The 20,000-nt window shown below is 48.9% G+C and overlaps 2 protein-coding genes across 3 annotated transcripts; both read left to right on the top strand.

Moving 5' to 3' along the window:
• The first annotated feature begins 1,003 nt into the window (after window positions 1–1,003).
• SMARCD1 (SWI/SNF related, matrix associated, actin dependent regulator of chromatin, subfamily d, member 1) lies at window positions 1,004–9,902 on the top strand. The gene is made up of 12 exons (XM_044679788.1): window positions 1,004–1,185; window positions 1,461–1,503; window positions 1,611–1,733; window positions 2,175–2,297; window positions 3,423–3,539; window positions 5,373–5,474; window positions 5,635–5,796; window positions 5,887–5,984; window positions 6,388–6,523; window positions 7,231–7,353; window positions 8,048–8,149; window positions 8,290–9,902. The coding sequence occupies exons 1-12, from the start codon at window positions 1,007–1,009 to the stop codon at window positions 8,341–8,343; spliced, it is 1,362 nt and encodes a 453-aa protein (XP_044535723.1). The 5' UTR covers window positions 1,004–1,006; the 3' UTR covers window positions 8,344–9,902.
• A 2,859-nt stretch (window positions 9,903–12,761) lies between these two features.
• Window positions 12,762–19,953, top strand: GPD1 (glycerol-3-phosphate dehydrogenase 1). Of its 2 annotated transcripts, none has more exons than XM_044677621.1 (8): window positions 12,762–12,839; window positions 13,358–13,534; window positions 14,523–14,595; window positions 15,101–15,239; window positions 15,477–15,589; window positions 16,799–17,032; window positions 17,273–17,379; window positions 17,902–19,953. In XM_044677621.1, the coding sequence occupies exons 1-8, from the start codon at window positions 12,799–12,801 to the stop codon at window positions 17,996–17,998; spliced, it is 981 nt and encodes a 326-aa protein (XP_044533556.1). In that variant the 5' UTR covers window positions 12,762–12,798; the 3' UTR covers window positions 17,999–19,953. The 2 variants fall into 2 exon arrangements, with proteins under 2 accessions (XP_044533556.1, XP_044533554.1); XM_044677619.1 differs by having other exon boundaries at window positions 13,358–13,535; window positions 14,455–14,595.
• The last annotated feature ends 47 nt before the right edge of the window (window positions 19,954–20,000 follow it).

The raw sequence follows: 20,000 nt of genomic DNA, 5'->3' as shown, positions 1-20,000 counted from the left end.
GGGGGGGGGGGCGCGAGCGGGGTATTAAGATGGAGGAGTACGGGGCTGTATATTGGTACCCACAAGGCGGGAGGGGAGGATGGGGTGTGAGGTCCTCGTGGTGGGACAGCTCTGGAGAGTGGAGTGAGCAGCAGAACCAGCTGCTTCCGGGCCTGGCTCCATCTCCATCCCGGTGTGGGGTCAGGGAGAGGCCTGGAACATGAGAGAAGATTCTAGACAGTGGGCAGAGGACATAGGTTCAAATCCTGGGCCTGCCACTTTGTACCTATGTGATCTTGGGAAAGTTATCTTAGCCCTTTTGACCTCAGCTTCCTCATCTGTAGGTCCTGTCCAGCTCCCAACAGGACTGATTTCCTACATACCTCTGGTATGTCCCTTAACTCCTTAGCAGCTCAGCTTCCTCCTTGTTAAAATTAGGGAGTCTGTTTTCAGCCAAGTTCAGCCTAACTCTTAACAGCCTGTGGTTCAATTTAATTGGAAAGGTATGGAATTAGTGAAAAATTGTGGAACAGTAATGAAAGACCTGGTGAAAAGCAAGGCCTGGCATACAAGATTAGGAATTTAAGTGGGATGGGGATGGGAGTAGGAGTGGGGTGTTCCTAACAGTCCTGATGACTGTTGAAGGGATAGTTTTCAAAAAAGAGTTCAACTGGAAAAGAAATTAGGCAAAAAGAAATTAGGCAAAAAAAAAAGAAATTAGGAGACTTGAGGGGAACAGGTAACAAAGGAAATCTCCAAGCCCGCATAACAAGGAAGCATCTTCGTTTATTAAAGGAACTGGAAGTGAACCCTGAAATTGTTGGGGTTAGCCTAGATAAAAATTTACCTTGGGCAGATCTCTTGTCCTTTTCTTGGACCTTGTGAAGGAAGCCCCAGTTAGCCCACTTCATAGAAGGTCCTACCTTTCATCAAGGTAATAATCCAATATTCTTCTTTACATCCCCTCCCCACACAGAGTTGGGAGAGCCATAATATCCCTGTTTTATCTCATCTACAGCGTCCAGGCATGTTGCCAGGGAGCCGTATGACACCTCAGGGACCTTCTATGGGACCTCCTGGCTATGGGGGGAATCCTTCAGTTCGACCTGGTCTGACCCAATCAGGAATAGATCAGTCAAGAAAGAGACCAGCTCCTCAACAGATCCAGCAGGTCCAGCAGCAGGCAGTCCAGAATCGAAATCACAAGTAAGATACTTCTGGGAAGGATAAAAGGAATTCTGGGGAAGAGTAACAGAAACTTGGTTGTGTGTCAACAACCATATCATTCTTGTCTCATGAGACCACTTCATCTGAGTTTGTCATGGGATTGGGGGGATTTTTCTCTGGTTTGAGAGAAGCTTTTCAGTCCCTAGACTCCCCTTTTCCTACTTCCTCCACATTCATATGGGGATGCTGACCTCCCCATTTTCAGGTTCTGGTCAGTTCTATCCCAGCCTAATACGAATGTTTATTCTGAACAGTGCAAAGAAAAAGAAGATGGCTGACAAAATTCTACCTCAAAGGGTGAGTCTAGCACGTCTTCCTCTGCCCTCAGTCTCCCCTAGGGCCCCTAGTCCTTGTGAGTTTGAGAGCAAATTGTATATATCTGACTACATCTTACTACCCTTTAGATTCGTGAGCTGGTACCAGAATCCCAGGCCTATATGGACCTCTTGGCTTTTGAAAGGAAACTCGATCAGACCATCATGAGGAAACGGCTAGATATCCAGGAGGCTTTGAAACGACCTATCAAGGTACAGCAAACTCATAAACAAAGAGCCGAGAGAGAGATTTAGGAACCTCCAGCAATCTAAGAATGAGAAATTAGAAGCTCAAGACAGATCCCCCAAGCATTTAACTTTCTCCTTTCCCCTTTTGCCTAAAAGCTAATTTTGCTAGAAGTACCAGAATATAAAAAGGAGAGAAGGGCCCCACTGTTTCCTCAGAAATCTTTGTCCTGTCCATGTCACTGCTATAATTGCTTTCTCCACTCAGGAACACAGTTGTCACTGTGAAAATCCCCGTCTTTCATTCTTATTTATGCACTCAGGGTGGTTGCCCATTCTTCCTGTTTGGAATCCCTGTCCCCTCCCAAGGGACCGGACAGACTGCAACTTGGTTTGCTAGAATTAAATGGAATGGACAGGGTATTATTGTCAAAGCTGTATACTAATCTTTGTTTCCACCCCCTTCAGCAAAAACGGAAACTTCGAATTTTCATTTCGAATACTTTCAATCCAGCTAAATCTGATGCTGAAGATGGAGAAGGAACCGTGGCGTCCTGGGAGCTTCGGGTGGAAGGACGGCTTCTCGAGGATGTGAGTGTGAGGCACACTGGTAGGGACTGGGGGTGGGGGCATCTAGAGAAGAGCAATTTCTTTCTGGTCTGGAGGGACCCTGAATGGTGCTCACAACTCCTTTCCAGAGCAGCAGGGAGAGGGACGTTCGGCTCCTTGCGTTGGAAGACAATGGCTCTTTGTGTGCAGCTCCCACAGCTTTGGCCTTCACTGCCATATCGTGTTGAGAACACTATTGTCCTGTGATCTGATTTGCTGTTCACTTCCCCCCTCGGCTCGTTCTGGCCATTAATGGTTTCCCAGGTTTCTGCTGATTACCTTGGTTTGGGCTTATTTATCAAGTGAGTTTGCAGGTTTTCCCCTCATATGGCATTTCAGGCCATGCCTTCCTGTTTGAATCCTTAAGATCCTTAATTCCCACTGTGTGATCTCCCTTTTCTCTGCTGTTGCTGAAAACACATCATGATTTAGAACAGGCAGAATTCTCTGACATGCTATTCCTTATTTCATGCTGAGTACCAACTGGGGGATTGTAGCCCCCAGCCCTCCCACCCTTCCTTGCTCCTTGGGGAAGCTTACTTTTTCCTTATTACTTTCCATTATTTACCTCTTAGTCTGTTTTCCACTATGGTGACTGTTTATAGCCAAGCTAATTTGAGTGAATTTTGCAGAGAACTGGGGCTCTGGATCAGAGCTGCCTTCCCATATACATAAGTGCATTCCATCTGCTTATGTTGTCATTCTGTCCCAGTAAAATTGTTTTTGTTCTTGTTGCTGTTGCTCATGATTCACTTTTCCCTCCAGTCAGCCTTTATTCTCCTTGAATTAATTCTCTTCCTAAATGTGGATATTAGAATTCCTTGCCTCATTCCCAGAAATACTTTTCCCTTGGGAGTAGGGTGGGTTTATAAGTGACCATGTATATGTTGCAAATTGTTTTCCAAGGTTTCAGTGTCACTCTGACTGGTTTGTTGCCCAAGACATCAAGCTGCCATCCCCTAATAAAAATATTTGGAAATCATTTTTGATTCCATTTGGCTTGAACTCGTCCCAATCTTACCATGGGTTCTTTGGCCATGGGCCTTGTTTTGGGCATTTTCTAGTTTTTCTTCCCTAATCTGGCGTTTCTCTTCTGCTCTTCTTCAGTCAGCTCTGTCTAAATATGATGCTACCAAGCAGAAGCGTAAATTCTCCTCCTTCTTTAAGTCTTTGGTGATTGAGCTGGACAAAGATTTATACGGGCCAGACAACCACCTGGTGGAAGTGAGTAGTTCATTTGTCTATCTTCTGACATGGGCGGGACTGAGGGAACTGGGAACCAACTCTGGAATGCCTATATAAGTCCAAAATAAATTCAAGAATTTGTTCCAAGTATACCTGCCCTCTGCACCAAATATTTAGCCTTTAGAGTTTGTACATTACCCTGCAGGGGGCACCATCTGGTTTAGTTCTAAGCTAGGAGAGCTGGTTCTTCCCCAGGCTACAGACACCTTTGAAGTTCTGCCTCTTTGCTATTAGGACCCGTTAGGCATATGAAAAAGGCTCTGCTTGCTCCTTCTCTCCTCCCCTCACCCACTTTTCTTCTCCTCTTCCTTACTCCTCCCCTCTTCCCCTGAAATCCTAGCTGGGGCCTCTTGATGCCCACATCCAAGGCCAGCTCCCCATCCAGCTTGCCACCTGTGAGATCAGGTGTCACTTAAAACCCATTTATGCTTCTTCCTGGGGGCAGTTGCTATAGCTTATGGTATCATTTGGCACTGTAGAAGTTTTTTTCTCCTGGATACATCTTTCTCAGTTTGGGGCCTTCCACGTTAGCTCCCTTGGCTAGTCCAGTTATTATTACAGAGGGTTTTTCTAACTTTACAGACAATGAGTGATTATGACAAAAGATCATTTATTATGTACCTAGTTGTATGTGTGACTCCATTAGTTGTTCTATAGATCAAGTTAGAAACATGGTTATTCCCTTGGATATTTGCCAAGTCAACATCAGAATGGATGGCTCATCACGTTCAAAGTGCCAGATAGAGTCTTCCACCACTCTTTTTTTTAAACTGGACTTGTGATTCAGTGCTACAGAGAACTCCTGATGAGGAAACTTCCTCAGCCAGTACAGATCAGTAAAAACTCTGAAACTTAATCTTCGAGAGTTGCTTGGAGCATTGAGGGGCTAAACGACTCACTCAGCTTCATACGTCTAGTATGTGCCAAAGATGAGAACTAAATTCAGGTCTTAACTGATGCCAACTCTTTCTCCACTATTTCACTTCATTCCTTGCCAGTACACAATTAGCTCCCCATTCCTTTCTACCTTGAACTTCTTAGATTGGCTGGCCTTCTTTGGCTATGAGGAGGAGACGACAGAGCTAGTAGCTGAAGGGTCTTGGTCTCTACCAGTGTAAGGAATAGCAATTGAAGTTGCAAGAGGCATAGCCAAGCACCAGGAACTTGGGAGACAGAACATACCTGTCTTTCGCCCTTAGTAATATCACAGTCTGAGGCAAGGCATGGGATCTTTAGAAATCTACATATCTGAATATCTGCTGATACTTTATATATTGTCTATTTGGGAATAAAATTGTCATTTCTTTAGCTTTTTTTCCCGGAGAATATAAGCTAATTTTAATGTCAGTCCAAATTTAAAGTAAAATCTGTTGCCAAGAAAAAAATTATAGAATCAAAAGAAATTGCTTTTTGGATTATCCTCCATTGGAGCACCAAAAGATTGATTTGAATATAGTTAATAACAAAAGAAGTTTTCTGGGAAATGACTGGTATAAAAAAACCCCTAAATTTCAATGAAAAGGTGTTCCCTTGGGGCAGTGAGATAGTATTATGGATAGAGGGCCAGGCCTGGAGTCTGGAGGACTTTGGATTCAAATCTGGCCTCAGACGCTCCCTAGCTGTGTGACCCTAGGTAAGTCACTTAATTCAATTTGCCTAACCTTTGCCACTCTTCTGTCTTGGAACTGATACTAAGAGAGAAGGGAAAGGGTTAAAAAAAAATATTCCTTCCCCTTGTAAGAAATCCCATCTTCACACCCCACCAGTGCTCTTCCCCTGAAGGAGCCAGCTCTGATATGTTTTTCTCTCTAGTGGCACAGGACTGCTACCACTCAGGAGACAGATGGCTTCCAGGTGAAGCGGCCAGGGGATGTGAATGTTCGATGCACTGTTTTGCTGATGCTGGATTACCAGGTATTGTGGGGGAAAGTCCTACTTTTCTACCCCCATCCCATCTGTTATTCTCAGCTGTAGCTAAGCCATGAGTCACCTTCCTCACTCTTCTCTCCCAAGATGCAGACAAACTTGGCTTACTTACCCTATGTCTCTCCTTGTTCCCCTTGTTTCTCTATAGCCTCCTCAGTTTAAATTGGACCCTCGCCTGGCCCGACTTCTTGGCATCCACACCCAGACCCGTCCAGTGATCATCCAAGCACTGTGGCAGTACATCAAGACTCATAAGCTTCAGGACCCCCATGAACGGGAGTTTGTTCTCTGTGATAAATACCTCCAGCAGGTGAGGGAGGGTCTTGCTCTTGGGTTGGAGTTCCCTGGGTACAGAAGGGTACCCTGTATAGCTTCAGCCTTAAATTGCTTCTTCCTATAGATATTCGAGTCACAACGGATGAAGTTCTCTGAGATCCCTCAGCGACTCCATGCCTTGCTTATGCCACCAGAACCCATCATCATTAATCACGTCATCAGGTAGGGGCTTGGGAGCTTTGCTAATGGGATCAGGGGATGGGAGGGTGGTTGGATTCGAGTCTTCTTTTTCCTTTAGTGAGGAGATAAGGGCTGAAGTTTGGCACCTTTTCCATTTCTCCTTTCACTCTTGGCAGTGGTTGAGTAAGGAATGCATCTCCAGAGCTTCTTTCTAGATTGAACCTGAGACTATTTCCCCAGGTGTTTGTTTGGCCAGTGTACTTTTTTCCCTCACACTGGGGTTCTGCAAGCAATGTTTGAGACAGTGAATTGGATCACTAGGAACTAGACTATTTCAGTTTAGAAATTACATCAGTAGTTCAGAAATTACATCAGGAGCATACTTCTGGACTTCAGTAACAATTTTTGGAGGCACTCCATCACATCACTATATTTTCTTCCCCAGCGTTGACCCTAATGACCAAAAGAAGACTGCCTGTTATGACATTGATGTGGAAGTGGATGATACCCTAAAGACTCAGATGAATTCCTTCCTGCTCTCTACTGCCAGCCAGCAGGAGATTGCTGCTCTAGACAACAAGGTAAGAGCCCCAGCCTGAGTAATTTGGCTATCAAGGGTTTTCCTAGTCAAAGTTGGTAGGCCAGTTTTTCCCTCTTTATAGATCTCCAGGACCCACTCTACATACCTCTCTGTCCTCAGATTTTTTTTTTTTTTTGTTTAAACCCTTAACTTCTGTGTATTGTCTCATAGGTGGAAGATTGGTAAGGGTGGGCAATGGGGGTCAAGTGACTTGCCCAGGGTCACACAGCTGGGAAGTGTCTGAGGCCAGATTTGAACCTAGGACCTCCAGTCTCTAGGCCAGGCTCTCAATCCACTGGGCTACCTAGCTGCCCCTCAGATTTTTTTTTTGAGGCAGAATTGTGGATAAAGCTGTATCTGGATAATGCTCTAAAGCAGACTTTGCCAGAGTTTGGAGTGGTGCTCAGGAGTTATGAGGGAACACCTGCCTTTAACCTGAGGCAAGCAATCAGAGTGGAGGAAAAAAATCAGTGAGCTAAGGCCAGAAGACCTGAGTTCTAGTTCCTATTCTGCTGTTTCTTGCATGTGTGAAGTCACTTCACATCTCTTACCCTCAATTTCCTTGATCTATAAAGTGGAACTGGTACATCATCTACCCATTTGCCTCACAGAACTATGTATGAAAGAATTTTGTAAGCTATCGGGCACAGAACAAACAAGCATAGGAAAAATACTGTGGTTTTCCTGAATCCATACCCTTATCCATAGATCCATGAGACAATAGAGACCATCAACCAGCTGAAAACCCAACGAGAATTCATGCTGAGTTTTGCCAGAGACCCTCAGGGCTTCATCAATGACTGGCTTCAGTCCCAGTGCCGGGATCTGAAGGTAACATTCTCAGACTGGGATCTCCAATTTGCCTCATTTCTTCTGAGAAAGGGACAAGAGAGGTAGCTGTGGGAGCCTAGAGAGTTCCTGCTCTAGAGCCTATGTTAATTTGAGGCAGAAAAATGAAGGTTTAATTAATCAACAGATGTGATTATTGAGTTGTCTACTAAGAAACCAGCACTGGGCTCAGTGCCGTGGTTGATTCAGACATATTCATCTGTGGTCCTTGCCTGGTTTGGAGAGGCAAGGCTAGCATGTAGAAAGCAGCAGTAACAAACAATACAAAACATATGTAAAATGGTAGAGATTGTTGACAATCTTAAAGCTTTATCTACATGTGAATTGCCCTAGGAATTCCAAAAATGAGCCCAAGAAAGATTGCGTTAGTTGGGGAATACATCATGGAAAAGCTAGACCTTGGACTGGGTCTCAACAGGATGAGTAGGATTTGGATTGGGAGGGGAGGGTGAAAGAGCAAGTTAAGGAGGAGTGAACCAAGTATTACCAGCCTAGATTGGTGGGATAGTTCAAAGTGTCTTTAGATGATGGGATTGAAACTAGAGAACTATTGAAGATGTTTGAGGAATGGAGTTTAAGAATACTCCGTCTTGGCAAGCGAGAACCTCATCCGTTAGGCTCTTATAGAAAAGATAGCTTAGACTAAGAACGTGTCTGCCCTTCCCCACTTCTCTAGACCATGACTGATGTGGTGGGTAACCCAGAAGAGGAGCGCCGAGCTGAGTTCTATTTCCAGCCATGGGCTCAGGAGGCCGTGTGCAGATATTTCTACTCTAAGGTAGGTACCTGGGAAGGCCAAGAGAGAACCAACAGAGAGCAAGGGGCTGAGGCCTGGTGCTTCCCAAGTGGGAAGTTTGGGATGTTAGGTCTCCATCTATAGGCCTGTTTCCCCTCAGCCTCTCTCTCCTTTCCCTGCAGGTGCAACAGAGACGGCAGGAACTGGAGCAGGCCCTGGGCATCCGAAATACATAAAGCCCCTCCTACATCCTCAGCCTGGCCACGCCAATTCTTCGTTTAGGCTCTCGTGCCTCCCTCTAGCACCTGCCCTAGTCTTGCTTGGGGATCCAAGGGGAAGCTGCTGGTTGAAGGATGACACCAAGATGAAGAGGGTCCCACATTTCTGTCTCGAGACAAATATTCTCTCCTCCCCAATCTCTTCACCTCCCCTTTGCCTCGAAAAACTCCCATGTGCCTCTCCCTTTTCCTGGTCTACATAGGACCTCTAGTTAGTATTAGTGAGAGAACTTATAGTGGTAATCAATGCTCTGAATGGATTGGGCCCAAGGCCAAGTGATCTTCAAGGGAAACAACTAAGCTGATCTTGCCCTTATGAGACCCAGGACTTGAGGGCCATAGCCCCTTTGCCCAGGTCTGGACCTGGGGGCATTCTTTAAGTTAATTGGTTTTGGTTGTCCCTACATAGAATCCCATTTTCTTTCCTTTCATCAGTTTGGTACAAACTCTTATCTTAATGGGATATTCAGGGACCCAAGGGAACCTTTAGACTATTTGGCCTGGTTGTAGCCTAGGATGGCCTGCTGGCTCAGCTCTTCCCTGACCCCCCCCCCTCCCCAGGGGTTCACATCAGTATTAGAGTTTGTTCCCTGACTGCTGCTCCCACCTGGCACACTCCCTCTAGCTGCTGCTTTTCCTTAGGATTCCTCCTAAGCCAGGGCATTTGGGCTGGGAGCCCTGCCTTTTCCCCACATCCATTCCCTCGTGTGTTGTCACTGCCAGCAAGGCAACCGTTCCAGCCATTGCCTGGAGATGTGGCCACCACCCCTCCCACACAGCCTCGTCCCTTGTAGAGAAATCCAGCTCAAACCCAATGGATCAAAGCCCTCGGCTATCTTTCCCTGCCCCTTGCCCCTTTAGTCAGCTCCTGTAGTGGGGCTGGGGCCCGGGTAACGAGGGGAGCCGAGGGCTGGAGAGCGGCTCTTTGTTGGGTTTGTGACTCTACCCATGACCCCAACCGAAATCCTTCAGCCCCTCAGGTAAGCAGCAGGACCAAGGAGCCTGGCCCAGTGGAGCTGAGATGGTTTTGTATCTTTCCAGGAAAACCCCATATTCCTTTTCCAGGTTGAATTTCCCCCCTTAAGTTAGCATATCTCAGGCTCGCAGACTCAACACAGCAGGGTGGGAGAGAGCCAGGTGCAGAAGGGGCAGAAGGTTTGGCGTCGGCTCCAAAACCCCCAGAACTGACAGACTCCTGCCTCCCCACCCCTCCTCAGGCTCCTGCGAGTATCCCTCCGTGCCTGCTCCGTGTCCCTCTGAAAAGCTTCCCTTCCACCACTACGATGACACCTCACAGACCTCTGTGGGGGGCAGGCGGCTGAGCCCTGGCCCCACTCCTGGCCAGGACTGTGTGAAGGAAGCTCAGACACCGGCCTTCCTCCCACCACTTAGGCAGTGTCCCTGTTGCAGATAACTTTTTATTAACTGAATATTATGTTTTTTCATGGACCAAAATTTTTTTTGTACTGTCCCCTTATAGATGTCACCCAGTTTTAATAAAAGCATCTTCTGAAGGATGGGCTTCCCCTTCTTGATAGAGAATTCCTCTTTGATCTCATGTCCTCTAGTACCGATTACCATGCTCACAGCCTCTGTTTTCTATGGATTGCTCTTCAGGGAAAGGGAACTTGGTACAGTAGGAAGCCTAAGATAACTCCCCAGGGTTCATTTTCAGGTATGGAAGGGAGTTTTGGGGGTTGTCATAACCTGTTTCCTGGTCCTCCCTGTCAGTCTTTCCAGAGGTTCTTAACATCTGGGGAGGCCTGTGGCTTATGCCAGCTCCTGTCTCTTCACAGTTTGCTTTTCTACATTGACCTTTCCCAGGTTCATTGGAAGCCTTTGACTCCCTAGGACACCCAACTTTGAACTTCTGGAATTAGCTGGTGTGTGTGTGTGTGTGTGTCCATCCATCAAGCCTTGCTTGCCAGGTGTGTGTGTGTGTGTCTGTCTGTCCGTCCATCCATCCATCAAGCCTTGCTCACCAGGTCCTCTTCGTGCTCCTGGGTGGCCTCTCCTTTGCTTTCCTTGCCTCCCTCCTAAGGATTCTCTTTTTATGGCCAGAGGATCTGGGGTTGGGGATAGTAAGCTGTTATTTTTTATTCTATAAAGTGAACCAAGCACTCGGGCCAGAAGGATCCCTCAAGGGTAATTGAGCCCCAAAGGACATTAACCTGCAACGAGATTCCCTACAGTAAACTCAGTTATTTAGAAGATGGTCCTGGGCTTTCCCTCCGCCAGTCAGTTTGGTCCCAGGCTTGCTGGAAGGAGAAAAGGGATTGGCTATAGTTAGGGAACTTTTGTGATCTCTGCTTCCCCGAATTAGGAGGGAACTATAAATTCCTGTGCAGTTAAGCTGGGATCTATTAGATTATGAGTAGCCAGATGGCTCAGTAGATGGAGCACTAGGTTTGGAGTCAGGAAGATCCATCTACCTGAATTAAAATCCAAAGAAGCTTTCTCTACTGAGTAAGCTTGGTCAAGTCACTTAACCCTGTGTACCTCAAGTTCCCCATCGACAAAATGAGCTAGAGAAGGAAATGGCAAACCAGGATCTTTACCAAGAAATCCCCAAATGGTGTCACAATCAGACATGACTGCACAACAATGTGAGTTTATAATTCCTAATCCAATCTCGGAACCTGCTTGGGTCTGAACAGGGAGGCAGGGCCCATAGCTTGGCAGGAAGGACATTGAACAGGGCACTTGCCTTCTCTGAATATTTTCTTGGCTGCAGATAAATAATTTTGTAGTCCTTTTAAGGAGGCCTAGCATTAATTAATAGAAACTAGACTTGTGACATGGCTGTCCTGACTTCTGTGTCCTCTTTATCATATCCCTGCCCCATCTTCTCTGAGGGGGAATGAAGGAATCAGATGAGCAAGGCATCTTGGCCATGAAGTGGAGCAAAGGCAGTAAGTGTAGAGCTCTACTGTGTACTAAGCATTTTTATAAACATTTGATTCACAGCAACCCTGTGAGGTAGTGATTGTCAAGGATACCAGGGCAAGCAGAGTGACACAGCTAAGTGTCTGAAGTTGAATTTGAACTCGGGCCTTCCTGACTCCAGACCCTGAGCCGCCTCTAGTGGCAAAACATGCCACTGTGGAATGGATCCAGAGGTTGAGATTCACCTCCATTCTGTGGTGCTTCTGACCCTGGGAAGCAAACATTCAGGGACACAATAGTGCTGCCTTGGCCTATCCTCCAGTGGTTCCAGCTGGTGCTCGGCTTCTGCTGCCAGCCTGTCCTCTCTGTGCCAGGAGGAAGATGGGGGAAGAGCTCTGGGCAGGAAGCTGGCCTGGAGTTTTCGAGCTTCGGGGAAATTTTGTGCCCCTGGGATGAGTTCTCTTCTGCGGTGTGTCTGTCTCCATAGATCCCTCTTCTAGGATTTAGCAATAGCACGCGCTTCCCTCCATTGTGAACCTTCACCTCCCCTGTTCTCCTTGCTGCCTCCAGTTCTTATCTAGCAGCAGCCCAGCAGAGAAGAACCTGCCAAAGCTGCTGGAGCTGGAGCCAGGTCTGCCTTCTGGGCCAAAGTGCAAAGGCAGCTGTGCTCAAGAGCACCCCGACCCTTCCTCTCCAAGGAGCTTGGGAACCTTTGTTCCCACTTAACCAAACAGGGCAATGTGAGTGCAGACTTGGCCCTGCAGAACACTTTCTTGCCTGCCTCCTGACACTCCACACGGGCGCTCTAGAGGAAATGTGTGGGAGTGCCAGGGTAGGGATAGAACTGGCAGCCATGCCACCTGTGGGGATGGTGTCACAGCTTCACCTGCTCCCCTCAGAGCTCCAGGTCTGTCCAGAGTCGTGTATGGGGCGGGGGAGGGCGAAAATTGACTGACCTCCTGCCAGGCCTCAGGATCTTTCTAACCTGTCATCCCCAAACCAAAGGTGAGCTCTCTCTGTGGGGCCCTCACTCAGCCCTTGAAGACTTGCCCATCTGAGGCCAGAATGCCTCAGTCATCTTTGGTGTGTTAGTTGAGAAGCCAGGCCTGTTACAGCTCTAGCTCCTTTGGAAGATGGGCCCTGCCACTTTGGGGGTCCCCTGACCCTAAAGCCACAGGGTACGCCAGGCAGTGTTAGGAATAATAAAGGGGTGGCAGATGGTCTGAAAAGGTGTGTTTCCTGGATCTGCTGAAGGAAAGAAGAACCTCTGTCCCTCCCTTAACAAGCCAGCTCTCCTAGGATGCCAGGCGAGGGGAGAGGGAGATTGAGATTAGTCTCTGTCCCGATTCCCTGTCCCCTCCTCTCTCTGTTCCTCCCTGTCCCTGCTGGACGCTCCCTCTTCCTCACTCCCACCCCCTCTTGAGGGGTGGAGCTTGGCTGCCCCGTCGGGCCATGGTTAAATGCTCCCAGCAGACGGAGAAGCAGGGCAGTGTGGCACAGAGCAGGTCCAGACAGGGAGGCTGGACCATGGCTGGCAAGAAGGTCTGCATCGTGGGCTCAGGCAACTGGTAAGAGCCCCTGCTGAAGACTGTGGTGGGGGTGAAGGGAGGGATATGACTGGGGCCGATGCCCTGGATATGTGAGGGTCCAGGGTTTGAGAGGAGAGGGGAGGAAACACCCTCTGCCCGGCCTTGGCCCCAGCAGCTGCCCCAACAGCCCTGTGGTCGCCTTCTGAGCAAGAATGGCAGGACGGGCTTCAGGCTGCTCCGGGTGTGCCAGTGTCCCCACAGAAAAGAAGCCCCCTCCACTTTTCTTCCCCACCAACATCTGATTGTCTTAAGTTCTGGCGGGGTGCCAGCAGGAAGATATGACTCTGGAACGTGGGGCTTGTCCCTAGTCAGCAGGTCTAAGCCTCACTCATCTCCTCAACTTCTTGGAGCGTTCAGTATCCCATTACTCCTTGGGGAGGGGGAGGGCTCCATCTGGTAGGACAGGTGCTGGCTCTTCCCATGGCCTCTTCCGCTGTGCAGATCTTAGAAAGTTGCCGTCCCCCACCACCAATCTCACTCTGTCCTCCGTTCTTCAGGGGCTCAGCTATTGCCAAGATTGTGGGTGGCAATGTGACCCAGCTGGCACGATTTGACCCTCGGGTCTCCATGTGGGTGTTTGAGGAGGAAGTTTCAGGCCAAAAGCTAACAGAGATCATTAACACGAAGCATGAGAATGTCAAATACCTGCCTGGGCACAAGCTGCCGCCCAATGTGGTGAGGCCCTCTCCAGGGAGGTGGGGACAGTGATGGCACAGAGTATCGGGGGCACACTCTGGGGGAGAGGGGAACAGTGAAGGCATGGAGTATGTGGGGGAACATGAATGGGGGCAGGGACAGTGATGGCACAGAGTATGTGAAGGCATATTCAAGGGTTGGGTGGGGGACAGATGAATGGCAGCAGGGACAGAGGAGCTGGCCCTAGAACCAGAAAGTGACTGAGTTCTGTGAGGCAGAACCTGTCTGTCCAAGGGATCTCCATGCCCCGATTGTCATCTCCTGGGGTATCTCATGACCAGATAAATCCCCACTTCCATCAGGTGGCTCCAGGGCTGGGCTGGCTGAGGAAAGGAGGGGTTGTTGAAGCAACTCATCTCTGTGGCAACCAAGGACAGGCTTCCAGACTCTGGGGTTCAGGAGAATGCCCCTGGCTTTCATCCTGTTACTCATTTACCCAGTGGCTGACCTTGGAGACTGCTCCGTGGACTCTAGGAGCCGGGCCAAACTCATTTGTCTTTCATTTTCCCCCTGAAAAGAGGGAGGAGGGCATGTTGTCTGGGGCTCTGACCTTCCTAGCTGCGAACCCTCATTTTTTGGTCCCTGAAACTCCTCCAAATTGCTTTCTCCAGCCCAGCCCATCTCTGGAGTTACCTGTCATGCCCCTAGATGAGGCTTGGGAGCAAGTTGGGTTTCAGAAGTTGTTTCCAAGAATCTTTTACCCCCCAAAATAGCTGGAGCTATTGGGGAGGGAGACTGGGAAAATGGCCTGTCTCTTCAAGCCTAATAACTCCTAGGCTCTGCTCCTGAAACCCAATCCTGCCCCCATGCACCCGTTTCAGTGCTCCCTTCTCCCTCCATCACTCTCCCCGCCCCCCCCCAGAATAGTCCTGTCAGCACTACTCTACCACTCCTGTAGGTAGCTGTACCAGATGTGATCCAGGCAGCAGCAGATGCAGACATCCTTGTTTTCGTGGTGCCCCATCAATTCATTGGCAAAATCTGTGACCAGCTTAAGGGTCATCTGAAGGGAGATGCCATTGGGGTGTCTCTGATCAAGGTACCTGGGATGAAGGGAGGGGGGAGAAGGAATGGCTGTGGTGAGGGGCTTGGGGTGAGGACCAGAGCAGCAATTTGAAAATTAAAATCCAGAAAAATGGGGGAGAGGAGTGAAGGGTTGGTTTGGGGCATTATGGGGAAGGACTAAGGAAAGTTTGTCCAGTTCCTGAGCTGGGAATGGGAGGAGGATCTTAAATGAGAGGCAGGCTCCTGAATGATAGTTTTTGAGAGATGGTCTTCATGGGTAGGGACTCAAGATAGTGCAGTGGTTCCCAAACTTTTTTGGCCTACCCACCCCCTTTCCATAAAAAATATGATTTAGCGCCCCCTGGAAATTATGAAACTATTTATTGAACTCAGAATGGAATGTAATACAAAAAAAGTGTAGCCGTCACCGCTTCCCTGGATCACTGCAGCACCCACCAGGGGGCGGTAGCGCCCACTTTGGGAATCACTGGGATAGTGGAACAAACAAAAGCTAGCTCTGAGTCCCTTTCTGTGCCCAGGGTGTGGATGAAGGCCCTGACGGACTGAAGTTGATCTCTGAGGTGATCCAGGAACGACTGGACATCCCTATAAGTGTGCTGATGGGAGCCAATATTGCCAATGAGGTGGCTGATGAGAAATTCTGTGAAACCACCATTGGTGAGGCTTTCTTCTCCCTACTCTCACTACAGTCCAGCCCATCTCTTTTCCCCCATCAAGATACTAAGGAAGGGCTTAAGCTACAAGATACTAAGCTCAGCAGAGCGGGGAGGATAGAGGGGTCCTGGAGGGTAAGGGAAGTGAAAGGGTTACCCTCTTTCTGTCTGGAGCAGAGGGGAGAACAGCTGCCATTAAGTGACAGCTCTTGTTCAGTCTCATCCCTTCCTTCCCCTTTAGGCTGCAAGGACCTGGCCCAAGGGCAGCTGCTGAAGGAGTTATTGCAGACACCAAATTTCCGAATAACTGTGGTGCAAGAAGTGGACACAGTAGAGATCTGTGGGGCCCTCAAGGTGAAAGGGGGGAAAGGGCTCAGGGTCCTATTGGGATCCATGAGATTAACTGTAGGCTGCCTGGACTCCAGACTGGAGAAAATTCCAGTGGAGCGACTCAGGGAAACTGTTCTGATCCCCAGTAGACACCTCCCCACACCTCCCCACACCCCTGCACCCCCCCCCCAGATGAAAAACACCCACACTCATCTGCACTGCTTTTTACCTTTGCCACAGCCCTGTCTTAGAGGAAAATTCAGCCTCTGTCCTTGAGTAGCTTTAGGCTAGTGAGAGAGACAGGGAACACACCAAGGACACAGTCCTGGAGATAAGAAAAGAGCAAGGGGCGACTAGAAGAAATCTAGCCAGAAAGCTAGAGGGGTGAATTAATCAGGGAAGGATTTCTAGAGCAAGGAGGTTGAAGTGGCATTGGTTAGAGGAGAAGAACCAGCATTTATTAAGTTCCTGCTAGGCACTGAGCTAAGCACTATACTGTATTATCTCAATTCATCATTAAGGACTTGCCCTGAGTCACACAGCTAGTGAGTGGCTGCGGCTAGGTCTGAACCAGAATCTTCCTGACTCTCTATGTACTCTACCATCTAGGTTAGCTGGGAAAGGCTGTCCCAGAGAAAAAGGACTAGTCATCGTATTCAGCAGCAGGGCAGCATAAAGTATTTTGGAAACAGGTTAGGGCCCCAGTTACCCATTTTTGTCATGGAACCCTTTAGCCATGTAGGGAAGCTTATAGACCCCTTCCCAGCTGCTGTCATTTCAGTCCCATCTGACTCTTCATGATGCCTTTTATGGGTTTTTTTGGCAGAGATACTGGAGTGGTTCGCCATTCCTTCTCCAGCTCATTTTATAGATGAGGAAAGTGAGGCAAACAGGGTGAAGTGACTTGCCCAGGGTCACACAGCTAGGACCTAAGGCCAGACTGAACTTCCGGCTTCCTGGTGCTCTATCCATTGTGCCTCCTAGCTGGATTTTTAAATGCATACAATAATTTTTTTAATTACAAAGAAGGCCAATTATATTGAAAGTTATGAATAGATATTTTTTTTAAAAAGCAAAAGCAAACACACCACATGCACTAGTTAACATACCCTGGTTAAGAACCGGCAATGACTCAGATGTGACCAAAGGTAAGGCCCCTCTCTTCCGACCAGGTTTGAGGAAGGGCATATGGTGTGGAGGGAAGAGGTGACATTTGTTCCCCAACTCCCATAGAATGTGGTTGCTGTTGGAGCTGGCTTCTGTGATGGCCTGGGCTTTGGGGACAACACGAAGGCTGCTGTGATCCGGCTGGGACTCATGGAAATGATAGCATTCTCCAAGCTCTTCTGCAAAGGCCCAGTCTCCTCAGCTACCTTCTTGGAAAGCTGTGGGGTTGCTGACCTCATCACTACCTGCTATGGGGGCCGGAACCGAAAAGTGGCTGAAGCGTTTGCCAGAACTGGAAAGGTGGGGGCTCAGAAGGTGGAGTCCTGACAGGCAGGAGAAGGTCCATCAGGGCAGATGGAAGGAGGAGAAAGGCTCCTGGGGGGGGGGGGGGAGGAAGGCTAGAAGAGGCTTGGGGCATACTCTCCCCGCCCCCAATTCCTCCCCAGGGTCCCAAGTCCCCATCTGAGAGATTAGGCTCCATCTGATCCCGACCACTGAGACCCTCTGTTCTTTACTTCCTTCCCTCTATCTCTTTCACAGTCTATCGAACAGCTGGAAAAAGAGATGCTGAATGGGCAGAAGCTTCAAGGGCCCCAGACAGCTCGAGAGCTGCACAGCATTCTGAAGCACAAGGGCCTAGTGGACAAGTGAGTGGTGTCACCCTGGAGCAGACCTCATGTACCCTTCCCTGCTGCTCCTCACCCTCCTTGGATCTGAGGGGCACAGGAATCAGGCATCTCATTTGCCCTCCTCCTGCAATCAGAGGCTCACTCTAAAAACACACACAGCCACAGGGATGCTAGGGTGGTTGGAGCTGAGTTTGGGAAGGCTTCCTGGTGGCAGGAAAGAGGGCTGGTCAGAGGAAAGTTAGAGAGAAGCATTTGGCCACAGCTTTTATCTTCTGGTAGGAGGAAATGCCAAGGCAAGGGGAAGAAGGGAGCCAGCAGGGAAAGAGACAAGGAGTGGCTATGAGGGTCCTCCAGGCCAGGAGAGTAGCCACTATCTGTGGGGGTAGGAACATGTGAAGGGTAAGAAGGTCCATTAGTGAAGGGGTCTTTCACCCCAACCAAGGTTGAGGAGTTTGTATTTGAAAACCATCATTACAAGTGAAATGGGAGGAGATTCCTGCCTGACCCAGTGTATCCCTCTTTCTCTCCTGTCCTACCCAGGTTCCCCTTGTTCACGGCAGTGTACCAGGTGTGCTATGAGGGTCACCCAGTCCAGAAATTTATCCAGTGCCTTCAGAACCACCCAGAACACATGTGAGCAGCACTGGAGCTTGGGTTACTGGAGACACCCAGTTTCCTGAACCGGACTCCGGGGCATATTGGGCCCTGAGAACTTTTCAAAGGTTCTCAGTCACTCAACCTCAGCTTGGCCCTTTCTTTTCCTCAGAGTACGGGGAGCCTTGGGGCTTAAGGACCCATGGAAACCTCTGCACAGGGGGCCAAACCGGACCCAAGCAATTGACCTCATCTCAGCTTGGAGATTCTTAAATTCTTGTATCTTCCTCTTTCCCCCTCCTCCTCTCCAGGGGGTCAGGCCACTTTTCTTTTCTATTTGGGTATGGGGGAAATGAACCTCAACGCCCTCTGGATAACTGGGGGCTAGGATGGCTGCTGCATTTTGCTGACCTAAAAAAATGATGGCCAAAGCTAAGAGCCCTGCCCTCCAGGCCCCATGCCCAATCAAGTGGCTGCTTCTTGTGGAAGTGAGGAAGTTGGGGCAGAGGTTGCTCAGGAGGTGGGCTCCAGTTGGGGGAGGGAGAAGATAGAGCCTTGTGAAACTCCTTGGCTCTGACCCTACCAGGGGCACCATCCTGTGTCAATGGATTTCAGTGTTTGTAACAAAATACAAAGATTTCATCTCTTGTCCAGCTTCTCCTAGCAACATCTCTGTCCTCAGAACCTTCTGAGCATGTCCCTTCCCCTCCTCCCCTGGCATCCAAATCAGCTGGCCTGGCATCAGAGGCCCTGGGGCCCTGTCTCCTCCCTGGGGCCTTCCTGGTTCCTGGCTTTTTGAGCTTTGGCACTTTCCATGGCCCTGGAGCTCCTCTCCTACGCGAGTGACCTTTCTAGTGAGTTCCCTGCTCTCCCCCAGTTCTCTCTCACTGAGTATCAGGAACTTAATCTGCTGACTGAGGCACCTCCTGTACCTTTTCAGAGTGGCTTTGACTCTGACCTTTTCATTTCCCACCCCCTGCCTGCCCTCCCCCTAGCCTTCAGCTGAGGATATGACTTCCCTACAGGGAATTACTCCCTGACTGCCACCCCTCCCTTTCCTAAAATACTCATGCTCCTCAGCCTCAATTCAGCCAAGCAGAAGGAACCACTGCTGATCTCATGGGCTTTGGGAAGGGTGCTCCAGGGAACACAGGCCCTTTATCCTCCTGCTTTGGGGAGTCTTCACATGAGAAGCAGGGAGGGTGGGGGACAGGCTGAGGGAAAAGGAATCCCCAGATGCCACAGCCCGACATGCAGAATTAGAATTAGTGGGGCCCAAGGGGAAGCAGGGCTCTGGATGAGAGAGGGTCCACTCCCTAAGAGCTAGGAGTGTTCTCAGAGGAATGCCTGTCTACGTTGCCTCAAAAACATCAAATCCAGGGTGTAGGGGAGAGAAGAAATATCCACACCTAAGTGAAGGAAAGGGAATAGGGAGGAGAGAAAGAAAGGGAAGGAAGGAGAAAGGAGAGACTGTCTGTGAGTGAGTGAGTGTTCTTGGCAATGGCCTTAGTCAAAGATCAGATGGCAGCATCAGGAATGTCAATAGATCAGCAGCTTGGGTGCTACTCTATTAATAGTCTTTTGGGGTTCTGTCCAGCCAGCAGAGGGGACACTAGTCAGTGAATGTCTGTGGTCCACCAAGAAATGGTAACTCTATACCACCTCCCTCCCCATACCAGGGACTCATTAAAGGCCTCTAGCCACTGTTGGGGTAAGAACTGTGAGTTTCAGGAAATGAATTGCCTGGCAAGGACTACCAAGCCCCTGGAAAACTGAGATGAGAGAGGCCTCCCAGTGCTTTTGGAGCTGTACTGTCATACCAATTTTCCTCCTCAGGAAGCTGAGATGGAAAGACTAAAGAACTCCCCACCCCCTGGAAATAGATCTAAACTAAAGTAATATGACTTATTGACACTAACTTATTGATCCCTAACTTTAATCTGAATCCTTCAAATCAAACGATCTTTTTTATACAATAAAATCAGGTTATTTTCTGAACAGAGTCTCTGTGTTAGTCACATCCTGGACTCTTTACATCCTCCAAA

Source organism: Gracilinanus agilis, chromosome 5 (assembly GCF_016433145.1).
Source record: "Gracilinanus agilis isolate LMUSP501 chromosome 5, AgileGrace, whole genome shotgun sequence".
In the NCBI taxonomy this organism is placed as follows: domain Eukaryota; kingdom Metazoa; phylum Chordata; class Mammalia; order Didelphimorphia; family Didelphidae; genus Gracilinanus; species Gracilinanus agilis.
The sequence above is the reverse complement of the archived record's forward strand: the minus strand, read 5'-3'. Positions and strand labels throughout refer to the sequence as shown.

What these genes read in the sequence shown, in the direction of transcription:
- SMARCD1 (XM_044679788.1), top strand. Translation starts at nt 1,007, where the DNA reads ATGTTGCCAGGGAGCCGTATGACACCTCAGGGACCTTCTATGGGACCT. An exon ending in GTCCAGAATCGAAATCACAA is followed by an intron (nt 1,186 to 1,460) that starts GTAAGATACTTC and finishes TATTCTGAACAG; the next exon opens with TGCAAAGAAAAAGAAGATGG. An exon ending in ATCATTAATCACGTCATCAG is followed by an intron (nt 5,985 to 6,387) that starts GTAGGGGCTTGG and finishes TTTCTTCCCCAG; the next exon opens with CGTTGACCCTAATGACCAAA.
- GPD1 (XM_044677619.1), top strand. Translation starts at nt 12,799, where the DNA reads ATGGCTGGCAAGAAGGTCTGCATCGTGGGCTCAGGCAACTG. An exon ending in ACAAGCTGCCGCCCAATGTG is followed by an intron (nt 13,536 to 14,454) that starts GTGAGGCCCTCT and finishes CCACTCCTGTAG; the next exon opens with GTAGCTGTACCAGATGTGAT. An exon ending in CACAAGGGCCTAGTGGACAA is followed by an intron (nt 17,380 to 17,901) that starts GTGAGTGGTGTC and finishes TGTCCTACCCAG; the next exon opens with GTTCCCCTTGTTCACGGCAG.